This window comes from Ciona robusta, chromosome 2 (assembly GCF_009617815.1).
Source record: "Ciona robusta chromosome 2, ASM961781v2".
Taxonomy (NCBI): domain Eukaryota; kingdom Metazoa; phylum Chordata; class Ascidiacea; order Phlebobranchia; family Cionidae; genus Ciona; species Ciona robusta.
Window position 1 is genome coordinate 2,402,318 of NC_143236.1, and position 13,764 is coordinate 2,416,081.

At 37.1% G+C, this 13,764-nt stretch overlaps 2 protein-coding genes across 3 annotated transcripts; one reads left to right on the forward strand and one right to left on the reverse strand.

Annotated features, from left to right (window-relative positions):
• Nucleotides 1–954: 954 nt before the first annotated feature.
• Nucleotides 955–9,606, forward strand: LOC149740031 (inhibitor of Bruton tyrosine kinase-like). Its single transcript, XM_089871354.1, has 18 exons — nucleotides 955–1,205; nucleotides 1,521–1,762; nucleotides 2,060–2,184; nucleotides 2,390–2,537; nucleotides 2,964–3,164; nucleotides 3,320–3,512; nucleotides 3,810–3,931; nucleotides 3,990–4,103; nucleotides 4,416–4,571; nucleotides 4,822–4,965; nucleotides 5,224–5,382; nucleotides 5,557–6,294; nucleotides 6,496–6,657; nucleotides 7,236–7,420; nucleotides 7,616–8,389; nucleotides 8,515–8,628; nucleotides 8,868–9,039; nucleotides 9,291–9,606. The coding sequence occupies exons 1-18, from the start codon at nucleotides 1,109–1,111 to the stop codon at nucleotides 9,432–9,434; spliced, it is 3,990 nt and encodes a 1,329-aa protein (XP_089727480.1). The 5' UTR covers nucleotides 955–1,108; the 3' UTR covers nucleotides 9,435–9,606.
• LOC149740032 (chymotrypsinogen B-like) lies at nucleotides 9,535–13,621 on the reverse strand. 2 transcript variants are annotated; one of them, XM_089871419.1, is made up of 11 exons: nucleotides 13,336–13,616; nucleotides 13,140–13,263; nucleotides 12,558–12,631; nucleotides 12,391–12,474; nucleotides 12,071–12,124; nucleotides 11,830–11,971; nucleotides 11,423–11,570; nucleotides 11,181–11,313; nucleotides 10,877–11,052; nucleotides 10,151–10,270; nucleotides 9,535–9,790 (listed from the first exon to the last, which is right to left on the reverse strand). In XM_089871419.1, the coding sequence occupies exons 1-11, from the start codon at nucleotides 13,460–13,462 to the stop codon at nucleotides 9,749–9,751; spliced, it is 1,224 nt and encodes a 407-aa protein (XP_089727545.1). In that variant the 5' UTR covers nucleotides 13,463–13,616; the 3' UTR covers nucleotides 9,535–9,748. The 2 variants fall into 2 exon arrangements, with proteins under 2 accessions (XP_089727545.1, XP_089727546.1); XM_089871420.1 differs by lacking the exon at nucleotides 12,071–12,124 and having other exon boundaries at nucleotides 13,336–13,621.
• Nucleotides 13,622–13,764: the final 143 nt, after the last annotated feature.

A 13,764-nucleotide genomic window follows, 5' to 3' on the forward strand; every position in this document is an offset into this window, starting at 1 on the left:
GAAAAGTACAGCCAATATTAAAATGACTAGAAGTGGTGCAAAAGTATATACTTATAAGTCATATGACGCTAAATCATTCTTCACTCCCGCCGGACGGTATCTTCAATTTTAACGAGACAAACCTGAGAGATGATTCATGGGCATATAGGTGTTTTTTCCGGAGAGTGTTAGTGGGTCGATTTAAGTAGCAATTTCGCCTTTTTTATGTGTTGCGACTCTGCGTCAGGCCACATGTTGCCGACTATGGTGGGTTATAAAGCGATACACAACATATGAAGGTTGGACGACTGGGAGGTCAATCGGTTATGTTTATGACGCGACTGTGTTTCATACAGCATAATGTTTAAAACAGTTTAAGCATAGATACATGGTTTAAGTAAGGATTGGAGACATAGGGGCTCTGTTCATGCTAATAAAAGAAAAGTTTAAAACCCTACCTGGTCACTATGATTCCTACAACCCGACTGCAATTTTAAATGAATGCCTCATTAGTCTGATAAAACAGGCGAGGGAAGAAAATGTGCTAAGGGAAAAAGGGAAGAAATGCTTTCCGTGAGGCACGCAGCTTCGCATCCGAAGTTTGCCTCGTGTATGAGAATTGGGATGATACCGATAGTCCAACCTGGAGCAAATACCTATGTTCTTTGACCTAGAGGGGGCACAATTGGGTTTTGGTACGACACATGCGAAGCCATTCATTGGTTAGATTGGTAATACCCGAGATGCATAAACATGTTTATACTAATATAGATAATCCCTGCGTTTATACCGGTCGGCGCATGTGTTAAACATTTTTGTTATATTTTCTTTTTTATTATATTCAATAATATGCTCACTAACTATAATGTAAAGCTCAAACGCATTATAACTGAGGTGCCGAATCTTTCGATGACGTAAATGTCACGTGGCAAGAATGGTCGATGCCGCTATTTCCACAGCGCAAACGGTGTTTACACGAAATGTCAAACACGTTGAGTGGGAATTCGCCATGCGCGCTGCGTTTCTTCTGTAACTTCGAAAACAATCAGAGATCATCACAGAAGTGTTGGATTGGGTTTGGGTTACGGTGTGATAAGAATGAGAAGAGAACTTGGTTAGTTGTAACTTAATGATGGACGAAGTGTGTACAGTTAAATGTAACTTCGGAAAGTGCGTCGACGACCTGAACCATGTTATTACGAAGGCAACTCTGCACCAGGTAAAAGGTAAGACAATGTATCTCCCCTCTTAATGTTTCCTACAAATGTTAGCTTTATTGCATAGGCCTTGCATAAAGTCACCTTGTTTATGGTCCCTTTAATTAGTGCATGATCGCTAAGTTCACAATATTCAGTCTACTATGTCCACTATGTAGTGAATATTGTGGACATAATATAGTGAATATTATGGACATAGCGGACAAAGTAGACATAGGGGACATGCACTAATTAAAGGGACCCCCTTATCTACCTGGGTTAGTGATACCTACTGTAGTGCATAGATCAGAACAGCATAATACATCAACTGTTTTTTTTACACAGAATACATTCGATTGCATTGCTTCAATGCTGTGGCAAGATATGATAGCAGTGGCCGTACCACTTTGCATGTTGCTGCTTCAAGTGGTAAATCTGACATTGTTCGTTGGATTTGCAAGTTGCTATCTTCAAACAAATGTAGTGGAAATGTTACAATTGATTCAGTAGATGTTGAATCAAACTGGAGTGCCTTGCATCGCGCATTGTATTATGGAAGAATAGCTTCTGCTATGGAACTGTTAAAGGTAACTCATTAAGTTTTTTTGATGGCCTGTTGTTATTGCAAGTTGCAACTATAGCTTGCAGAAACTTCTTATTCCTTCTGTAACATGGTCTTCGGGGTTATTCTTGTTTTAGTATCTGTACATTTGCTTGGCCAATTTTTTACTAGTTAAATTGAGTTTTAGATGTAAAGTTGGTTTTTACGATAATAGTTTTTACCACATCCATGTTAAATGGCTTAATTGCATTGAAATAAATCTGAAAATTGTAACTGTATATTATTAAATACAGTATTAGAAACCATATTCTGTATAATTTAGAATGGAGCGAACATGTGGTTAAAGGACAAAGCTGGTTGCAACTCACTGGATATGATAATAGCTGATATATCACCTTGGAATAACAAGATTAGCTTTAAAAGAAACTCCGATATTTCAGTTCAAAAGTGAGTTGTGATGTGACGCTCTTAAATGGATGTTTTGCATTTTGTTTCAGTTTAAAATTAATTTTTGGTTCGTTTAATGCAAAAAATTAAAGGAGAAACGGAATTATAATATATATGTATAATATATCATTTAAATCATTAAAAAAAACAGTGTGTCAAAACTATCTTTAACACAGATATATACTGAATAGAATTTACTTTTTAGCATTACTGATTTAAAGAACTCGGATGTCAGTGAGCTTTACACTTGGGGTGTAAATGAAAACATGACTCTGGCTCAGGCAGTCCAAAAAAGTAAAAAAATGCCAGAAATGGTGAAGTTCTTCTCAAAGCGAAATATCTACATTAAACAGGTATATATGCGCAATGCGCTACTTTTGTCAAGTTGCTGCTTCACTTAAGTTCAACACTTATGTTAAGTGTGCTTGATATATCTGAGTCACTGAGTGTATTAAACTATTGAGCATTTTGGCATTTTTTAGTCATTATGTGGGGTTTAAATTTATGCCTCGATAGTAAAATTCCGGTTATTTATTTAGTTCTCTTTTACACCAAGATCTAATTGATTTCAAATCCAGAGGTAATTAATTAAGTTAGGTATGAGATACATATAGATCGAACCTTGTCCTAAGCATTTGCAAACCATCCAAGATCTAATTGCTATTTACTACAAAATCTAATGCCAATATCAGGATTAATGGTTTGTAGATTGCTTATTCACATACTTCAAAGATTCCTTATCCAAGCTCCCATACAACAGTTATGTTCCATATTTTTAGGTTGTTATGTGCAAATTCCACTCCATTTTTGTAACTCGAGATGGTGTTGCTTACTCATGTGGAAATGGAAGAGGAGGAAGACTTGGAAATGGGGCAGAGGATGTCTTTATTGATCCACAACTTGTGGATGCAGAAGGTAGTGTCATCACATCAGCATCTGCAGCAGTTGATCATTCTGTATTTGTCACTGCCGATGGCCAAGTAAGTGGTAACTAACCACAATATAAACCCACAGTTGCATCTTCAGTTACTCTTTCTTAATCACAAAGTTATAACACTTTTTTAACATTGTACTTGTAACTTTGTAAATTTGTTTGTCATAACAGTTGCATATAAAGAACTTTTTAATTTTTTAGCTCCTGACATGCGGCCTCAATGACCATAGAACACTAGGTATCAACCCTCCTCCTCAGAAGAGCTTGCTTCCTCAGCGAGTATCGGGTCTCCGGGATCATATTATTGTTGGTTGTTGTGCAGGATCATGCCACACGGTAGTATGGACGAGCCAAAGTGCTCTATACACGTTTGGCACCAATGCTGGACAACTTGGTGAGAAATTCTGCTTCTCTTTCTTTTATTGCCCTAGTGCTGTAGCAGGGTGGTTGGCACAATTGCTTAAACCCAGTGGTTACTACTGAGTTGTCTAAATTGTGATCCTTACAGAAAAAAATAACAATCACCTATATAGTTACATATGTGGTAACTTTAAAGCCTGACTTTCCCGCCACATAATGAGAAAGCTTTTTGTTTTTACATTTATTCACTTTATATTGTAATGTAGTGATTAACTGCTATATACTGCTGGTATATTGTTTTTGTAAGTGTTTTTATTGAAATGCTTTTTAGGTCATGGAAAGGGCCAACCATTCATTGTTCAACCTCGGCAAGTATCAAGTGTTCACAGAGAAGGAGACAAAATTACTTACGTTCATGCTTGTGATGCTGCAACTGTTGTTTCCACTGCTCATGTGAGATCGAATCAGTTTGTTTTCTTATCTTGAAATCTGTTTAACATTTTTATTGAAGGGTGTTGTGTTCTTGCTTTATAATTACATTTGTCGGAAGATTGTGACGAAACAAATGGATATTATCAAGTTGCAAGTTGGTGGTGGAATATTAGATCGCACCGTTATATCACAGGTATAACGTTGAATATATAAACATAAACATTGTTACAAGTTCCAATACTGTCACGGCTGCTTTATTGATTCTGTAAAGTTTTGTTTAAGACGAACTCTCCTTTTCTTTACACCCAGTTAAATGCTACAAACTGCTCAGAACACAAGAGCAGTCTTATGATATTATTTTTTAATAAAAGATCACTAGATTTATCCTATCATTAGTTTCTGTAACAAGACAAACAACCTCATTATTTTAAGGATATAAAAAACAAATTGCTTTTACTTGTTTTAAGTTAAAAAAATTAAACTTCTTCTAACGCATACTATGCAGATGCAGAATGAGGCATTTTTCCGGAAGAAAAAAGAAGAAAATTTAGATTCCGAGAAAAAGGATGTAAAGGTTTTGTTGCTTAAGAAATCCGGAGATCTCCTCTCATGGAACAGCGGTCATTCATCTCTTGACCGATGTCAGTTTGATCAAAAACAGGTTTTTCTTTAATATTTACCCAAAAGAAAACAACATATATCGAACTAGATGTAATTAGTTTGCTAATTTGGGTGCAAAAACATGCTTACATTTTGTTTTTACCAATAAGAGTAATTTTTTACCAGTAGGTGTTTACTAACAAGTTAAGAAGGACCTGAACAGGAAAATTCATCAACTTTTAAGTCAAAAATTATTAGCGTCCTATAGATCTCTATGTTCCTTATTGTACATCATTTTTTATTCATAACAGTTACGTTGGATTAGTGACGTAAGCCTAAGTTGCAACGGTGTGGCTGCATTGCTTGTATCAGCTGATGGAACAGCTTACATGGCCAAGTTTCAAGCCTGGATCGCTGGTAAACCTGCTAGAAGAGGATCGGCTTTGCATAAACAGGTAAAGATACAATTTACTTACTTCTATTTTTTAACTTTATAACCTAAATATAAAATCCTACTAAAAACATTTTTATTTAAAGACCTTTTTATTTACCTTTATGTATGTTTAATGGCTAGTGTTTAATTTTTGAAATTCAACCAATACTTCAGGAACTGTTGTATTAAAAATCTGAAAACACAATGTTTTGGTCAATAAATGAATAACTAATTCATAATTCATAATCACAAATCTGTTTTTTTGACCGATAATAAACAGGAATACCTGACCAGCTTGGATTTAATGTCATCGGATGCAATACAAAAGTTCCAGCTGGAGCAAGTTCTGTGCGCTTTTCGATGTCATACAGCTGTCTTGGGTCCTAAGGGTAGAAACTACTCATTACTGCAATCAAAGCCAAGCAACTTCCTCACACAGGTATCTACACGTTTATGTGTTTCATACATGTTTTTCAAATTCACAAAAATTGGTGCAATTTAAAATATTTAAACTTTATTTTTAAAACTACCTAAATATTCTTCTAATTTGATTATGGGTAAATGCAAAACTTTATGGATAATGATATTTAATAATGTGGTTTATCTGTGTTAGATTCCTGTTGTTGATGCTGCGGACATCACTGAAGAGATGAGGATGCTCTTAGAGAGTTCCGATGCATCTGATCTTCTTCATGATATTGTCATCCATGTTCGCAGGGATGGAAAACCTGATGTTTTGTTTCCAACTCATAAATTTATCCTCGCGAGTAGATCTCTGCTTCTCTCTAAACTCATCCTTTCCCGCATCCCCTCCAGTGATGAAGCCTCTCTTGACTCGGAAAAAGATAAACTCATCCTGGAAGGAATCCACCCAAAAATCTTTATGAATCTCCTCAGCATCATCTACACAGGATCATGTGAGATGCTGCAACCTGGCTCTAAGGTAGACGACAAATACCCAGACAGCGGTCGGGTAAAAATATTCTGGTCAGATAACGCAACCTCTGCAATGGAAATTCCGACAAAATCCAACCAAGTTAAAGTAGAATGCTTCACAATGCTGAAAATTCTAAGCAATCTTTTCGGAATACGTGATCTCAGCAATGAGGTCTTCAGTCTCCATAGCATCCGTGATGGAGTGATCTTCAGTCGGAAGTCGGGAAAGAAACCTCATTTTGCTCCATCCTCTCTTCCTCAGCTCACTGACTGTGAGATTGAGTCTGATGATGGAATCTGTTTCCAAGCTCACAAATGCATCCTCGCATCCAGGATTCCTTTCTTCCATGGGATGCTGTCTTCACCTTGGATCGAAACATCACTTTACGAAAGCAGGCTTTGTGCACAACTAAAGGTGAAGTAACTTCATTTCAAATACTAAACCAGATTTATGTGTGAGATACATAACAAAACACCTAGGTAATAAAGGTAATAAAATATTAGCAACAAAACATGATTTTCGGTGTAATAAAGCTATTCTGGCAGTTTAGTAATTAGGAGAAAACCTGACTTGATACACAGTTTCTAAATCTAAACCACATGATTTCATATACAGGTTCCTGTTCCCGGAGATGTCTTCAAATACATCCTCGACTTTGCGTACATGGATTCCTCGTCCTCCATCAGAGGAGCAACATCCGTGGATAGTTTGTGTGAAATCCTCGCTGCTTCTGATCTTCTACTCATGGGAAGATTGAAGCAAATTGCTGAAGTGCAAGTCAGTAAACCATGTACTGCACAAAACTATAATAATGTACTTACATAAACTGCTGAAGTGCAAATACATCATTCAGTGTTGCTTTGTTTTGGAAAAATATGCATCAGATGCATAATATAAAATATTACATGATTGCTATTGCTACATAATGTTTAAAAGATTAGCAAAAAGTGAAAGTGTTTTACCACAATAACATGGTATTGTCTTCTTTGTTGGCATCAAACTTGGTTTTATGCAATGAATTATGCAAGTAGTTTATCAGCTTTAAAACGAAAAGAATGTAACAATTGCTTTATCCTCAAGTGGCAAAAAACAAACTGTTTTTATACCATGAGTGTTCTGTTTTATACACCCTGTGCCAGCTTACGAGTTACCACGTATGTAACTTTGTGGGTAATTTTTTTTTTTTATATATTGTATGGCTGTCAATTCAGACAACTTATAAGTGGCCACTAGGTTTGAGCAATTGCCATTATGTCTCTTGGCCATTAACCCACAATGATAGCAGCCATGAGCCTTGAACCTATAAACTCGAACAGTAAAAAATGTATTTTATAGGAATCAATATTTCATTACAGATTGCACCCTTGCTTACATTGAAGAATGTTTGTATGGTGGCAGAAGTTGCTTCTGCATTTAACAGCAACCAACTTTACGAATCATGTCTACAGTTTGCGTGCCACCATCTCCCTGCATTGCTACATACCCCAGCTTTCCATTATGCTGATGAAGAGTTTCTAGACAGGATGGAAGTTTACTACAGGTTTCCTAGTGTGAACCTTTCTTTTCATTTTATTGCAGATTTTGCTGCTTGAATTTGAACGTGTTTTGTCGTAAGTTTTAATATAATATTCCCTACGGCTTAGAAATAACAAGATTTTAAATTCAAAAACTTTTATTTGAATATTTCTATGATTCTGGAAATTTTGTTCACATGTGTAACTGATTTTTAATTTAGGTCGCAAATTCCGGATGTTTACAGAAGATCCTCTCCTCCAAGCATGGAGGGTCCGGATGTGAGTCATATTCCTGAGGAAGATTTATCTGATGACATTACTGAGGTTGACTTCTCAGTTGATAGACATTCTTCTGATCTTCCAACCTCTTCTCTAAGGAAGAGGAGGACCAGTGAAGCACATTCTTCCCGGAAAGGAAAGAACAAAAAAGCTCCTGGGATCATGCTGTCTGATCTTTTGAACAGAAAACCAAAAGATGAGGAAGATGAAATATTGGAGAGAATTGCCCTAAATCAAGATCAACCATCTTTAGAAAAATTAAAGGATGATCAAAAGAAAAAATTCTCAGCATCACATAAAGAAACATCACCTGAATCGCAACATTCACCAAATGAAGTCCCAACATCAGAAAGTCCTAAAACTCCATCTATATCTATTTCACCACATTCTCACCAAATTCAACCTGCTAATAATTTGATAAATGGTCACAAACCAACACCAGTGATATCTCCACCAGCAAAAAACATTCACTACGGAAACCATTTCCCTCAACTGGGAGGTACAGTTGGTACATGGCCTTCATTATCTAACAACACAGTAAATGGAGATCCTTCAAACATTAAATCCGGCACCTCTGCCTCAACTGTTCATTTAAATCGACCTAAAAAGCTCTCTCAAAAGGAGAGAAAGCGTATCAAAGAAAAAGAAGCGGAAGAGAAGAAGGAATTGTCACAATCACCTTCTAAGGTTCCAAATGCATGGGGTGTTGCTGCACGGTTGGTTTATTTCTTTCTTAGCATAATTAATATACAAAATTTGGGTAATTAAATAAAATATCTGTATTCAAAAAGACACTTTTTATACAAGTTTTGATTCGTTTTTCATCTAATCTTACTTTCAGCGTACCAGATTCTTCTGAAAATTTCTGGAATGCTCCATCTGAACATGCGACTTCACCAAAGTTGTCATCTCCCATATCAAGTCCAACCAAACCAATAACATCGAACATAACCAGGTTCAACCATCTCCATGATATTAGTTGTAATTTATATGGCTGAGCCAAATATTGTAGTAGATTGATCAATAGCACTTGTAGCATTACACAGAGAAACTGGGTGTCAACACACACAAAAATAAATTTAAATGACAGTACTGTGAACGAAGAGACAGAATAAAATCTTTGATTTATTTAATTAAGGATATTGATATGACTTATACAAAAACTGTCTTGTAAGTATTTCACAATTGTTGCAGTGGACCCTGGCAGCAGCTTCCATCTTCCCCACCTCCGATGAAACATCCTCAATCTCCATCTTCACCAACTACTCCCATGTCTCCTCCCAGATTCATGGAGATTGTAGAAAATGAACAGTTAAGCAAAGAAAGGGCTGAGCAGACGAGTAAGAAACCCCTCTCTGTTATCCAGGTAAGTTTTATGTTATCTACTATGTGTTACATCGGTATAGAATATAGATGGTTGAACAATATTGGTAGGTTAATTAAGTTAAATTAAGAAAACACTGTTTATTCTGCAAGAAAAACGAATCGAATTATAGAACGCATTTATTTTATAAAAAAACTCTTCTTTTTCAAATCAACAAGGGCCAGAAACAAAATTCCATTGATTTAACTCACCTAGTTTATTTTAAATCTTTGTACCTGTATTTCCGCACACAGCTGGAGGATCTGGCAATGGAGGAACTGAAACTACACTATGAAGAATCGCGTAAACGAGTTCGGAACAACCAGCAGTATTTTACTGTTAGTCGGCTGCCCGTGGATATAACAAGAGAGCTTTTAGTAAAACGAAGAAATAAATGATTGAGCCGAATACTTTACTCGTTCACGTAGTTGGTCGTGGAAATCTTGGCTATAAGTCGACATAGTTGATCGATGTATTTTCCTAACGGTCTTGAACACATTCATGTCTAATAAATTTATTGCAACGCAAAAAGCAATGAGGAAAACTATTAAAATGATTGGGATATTTGCATTGAGCAGCGTAGGCAAAATCAATATTACAAAGACACAAGAAAACAGAAGAAACTGCCGCAGTACAAGAAAATACTCCAAACATACACGCATTCTCCCATGACCTCCACAACATATTAGTAGTTCGTTCACAGATATTGGGTTTATATCGCATTTGCAGCTATCCAAGAACTGAGAGTTGCGATCTGAAAGAAATAGAAAAAATAGGTTGTTAGTTCTTAAAAAAATATACCCACAAGAAGATCATCACATATTGTTCAATTATTGCGTAGTTGTGGCTGGTGTTTAACCCTTAAAACATTTGGACAGACCCTCACATATATCAAAAGATCTTTAATTTTTTTAAATCACCATTTTTTCTAGATGTTTTCATCTACATGTTACCAACATTAAGTTGCATGGTATATAGTAGAATGGGGGGGGGGGAGATGAAACACCTTTAGCAGATATTATCCTGACCGAGTGTTAAACAATTAACGCCGCTCTTTTAGAATCGTGAGAATACGGTTTTATAATTTTTTAAATGTTAGGTTCGCTTTCCTTACCTTTGTGTAAATTCCAGGTTTATTTAACTGGCCACACACTGTAGTTCCGTATGAAGTTATCCCATGAAGATAATACTTTCCATCAGCATGCATGCACATTAATGGTCCACCGCTGTCGCCCTATCAAAAGAGAAAAGCAGTTTTAGTTGAAACACCGATTATTTTAAAAATTAAAGCAAGTTTTTAGATACATGAATGCAGAGTATATATTCAGACGATATCAAACTCGACTGGCTACTGGTGGATCCAGGTGCGGCGCCGTGGCTCAGTGGTTTAGACGCATGCATCAAAACCAAAGTGTCCGCGGTTCGATGCTCTTTGGGCAAGACACTTAACCGACATTGCTCCAACCCAGCGGTCACTAATGGGTTGTCCAAATTGTAAGCTATATTAAAAACAAATCATGCACTAAGTTGAAAAGTGTGGTAAATCGTAAGCACACGAGGATAAAACAATAATTGTGCCAATAATACGCGTCTGAGTGTGATGCGACGTCTCGCACCAGTCGCACGAAAGACTTAAATGAGCTTTTTGGGTGTTGGGGTAATGGACCAAATCTGGCCTAAATCCCAGGTCCTTGACAATGACCACACCCACAAAGAATAAAAAAATACTACTGGATGAAGAATGTATAAAGTTGGTGCCTCGAAGATGTGTGTTCGTTATTTTACTTCGCATAGTGGTGTGTTAAATGATTTTTTATACTTAGTGCAGAAACTTGCTCACGTTGCATGTGTCTTCACCCAGCATTCCACCCGCGCAAAACTGCGGGTCGGATGGAAATATAAATCGGTTGCTATATGCCGCCCCATTGGATTGCACGATGGAACGACACAGAATGCGAGGGGTAATGGAAAGATTAATCTGCATAAGTTGGTCGCTTCTTTTGCCTTGTGGTGAAGCTGAGAAAGAAGTAAAGTCATTTATATCGTGTGCTGTCTTTTCCAGCAACACATGAATACTCAAACTTCAAGCAAAAAATAATTTCAACAAAGCAAAAATTGAGCTAAACAAGGTATTGGTTACTTACAAGTAAATCCCCAACCAACAGTGACACAAACAGCCCCCGCAAACGAAGGAGGGATGGTATCATCAGTTCTTGTTGCTGCAGTGACCAAACATATAGGGCGGATGTATTTCGTGAAGGTGATCTTCAGTGTTAACTGTTAAAGAAGAGCCCAAACATAAATTAAATTGTTTTAACATAGGGACAAAACTTTCAGTAAAAACTTTATTTTATAAAATAAATATCAAAGTGATGTGGCATATAACCTTCATTAGAGCGATGTCATAATCCAAGGAATTTCGGTCAAATGAAGGATGGGAAATAATTCGATCTACGGACGAGACGACTTCGTGTCCTGTAAGCACGCTCACCTTGTGTTCCCCAAGCACTACTCCGTACAACAACGGATTATTCCTGTAGAAGGGGGTGTACAGAGTTGTTATTATTGCGTGCATAACCCACCGTGAACGTCAGGATAGTTTTATGTTAAATTAAACACGGGGTAATTTTTTACGGTGGGAGACCAAACAAGTATATTAATAATAAACATGTGGATCATAATGAGTACAACCCAGCACGCTCTGGGCAAAAGAAGATTATTTTGCAGTGTTTTGACAGCTATAATAGTGTAGCAAAGGTTGTTACCACTTATATAAACCAAGTATTAACTTACGTTCCGATGCAATGAGCGGAGGTTATAACCCACTGATCATTGATCAAGGCTCCACCGCAGATACCGCCATTAATTATTCCGTTAGCGACCTCGAATATGTAAGCCGCCCACGGCCAATCACCGTCTGCAGCCGCCGTTCCACCTGTAAGGCGTGTACAGTTCGATTTAACACGGTAAATCTTGTATGTAAACGGAAAAGTAATTAATCGGTAATGTATATAGTGATGATTAAAGTACTTACCAACGATTCGTCCTTTCAGTATGGACAGTATAAATGGTACAAGTGGCGGATTCGCTGAAAAGTAAACAAAGATGTTATAGTAGGATGGGGGAAGATGGGACACATTTTCGTTTAGTTTTCTCTTTCCATTTGGTAGGAAACAAAGAACATTCAATGAATTATAAAACCGTATCTTCACGGCTTCCTTAGACAGTTGTTAATTGTTTAAAACACGATCCGGCTATTTGGATATAATGTGTTAAAGGTGTCCCATCTTCCCCCAACCTACTATAAATATTTTGTTGCCCATCTTTATGTTTATGCAGCTTAAGTTGACTTACCAATTGCATTGTTCCCGGTTGTCAGAGAAGTCTGAGGAACCCCACATGATTTGTATTCTGGTTCTGAATTGGCCAGCTTTATTACTGCGTTTTAAATCAAATTTAGTTTGTGCAAGTGCTATAACTTGAATCGAAAATTGTTAGCTTAAATGGAAATTGATGCTTACAAAAGTATTTGTTATGCGCACACGGTACAGGGTGTGTCGGATCCCAACAGCACTTCCAACGAGAACATACATCGCTGCAAGAAATTTAGTTTAGTTTGAATTTAACACGTTTCACAACGAAATAAAGGTACATGTACATTATAGCGCTATTCTTGGCACTTGTGCATGTTATTTTGTTTGTATAGCAGTTTACAACTGTGGAGCAAAAAATTAAATAAAGTTTTTAAATAAAGAGTGGGGGTGTATATGATATTCTTATATAGACTAAGCATAATTCCTGGTTTAATACATATACAGTAAGGTAGGGAAAGACGGGACACTTTTAACACATATTATCCATATATCCTGATCGCGTTTTAAACAAGTAACAGCGGTCAGTGGAGTCCCTAAGAATACGGTATTATATTTCTTTAAATGTTTTTTTGTTTACCATTAAATGGGACGAGAAAACAAAATGAAAAGGTGTCCCATCTTCCCCAACCCTACTATAACGTAAATGCTTGCGCTTTTGCCGAATTAGGCCTTCATACAAAAAATATTCTGCTAGAGCAGCTTATTTACAAAACAATAGATTCACACCACCTTGTAATTGCTGTGTTATTGCATGGCACCCTCCATGTTGCGTCACACCCTTCCACGAATCTTGAATATCCAGCGCTCAAGTATTCTCGCACGACAGTTTTGCCGATATTTACTGAACTTGGTGCTGTGTACAGAAACAAATTCAACAATTTTGCCAAAACATGGGAAGACATCTAAGGCTAAACTTGTGCCTCACCTTGTACTCGAGGAAGACTGGTTGCCTGAAACTGCATGGAAATCTCCGGCCTGGTTATATAACTAACCTCAGTTTGGCTCGAGACAATCTGCACTATAAGCTGCAACAGCAAAACACCAATATTCATCTTTGCAGATTACAACCGCGTCTGAACCAAATGAAGTGGGTTTGACTCGGTACTCGAACACGTCACTTTGTCTCAGCAGTCACAAATTGATCCGTTATAACCCCGCTAGATTGTTTACGTTCAAGTCAACGAGCATCTGCGCGTCGGATCAAACATCAAAGATAGTGCGACATTGCACAACCTTACGTGGTGTGTAAATTACGTGGCGTAATTTACACTTGCGAAAAATTCGTAACGTGATAGTGTCGTATAGTGTGTATTGTTTAAGATGCAGTAACACGTAACAGCAACGTGCAAGTTGT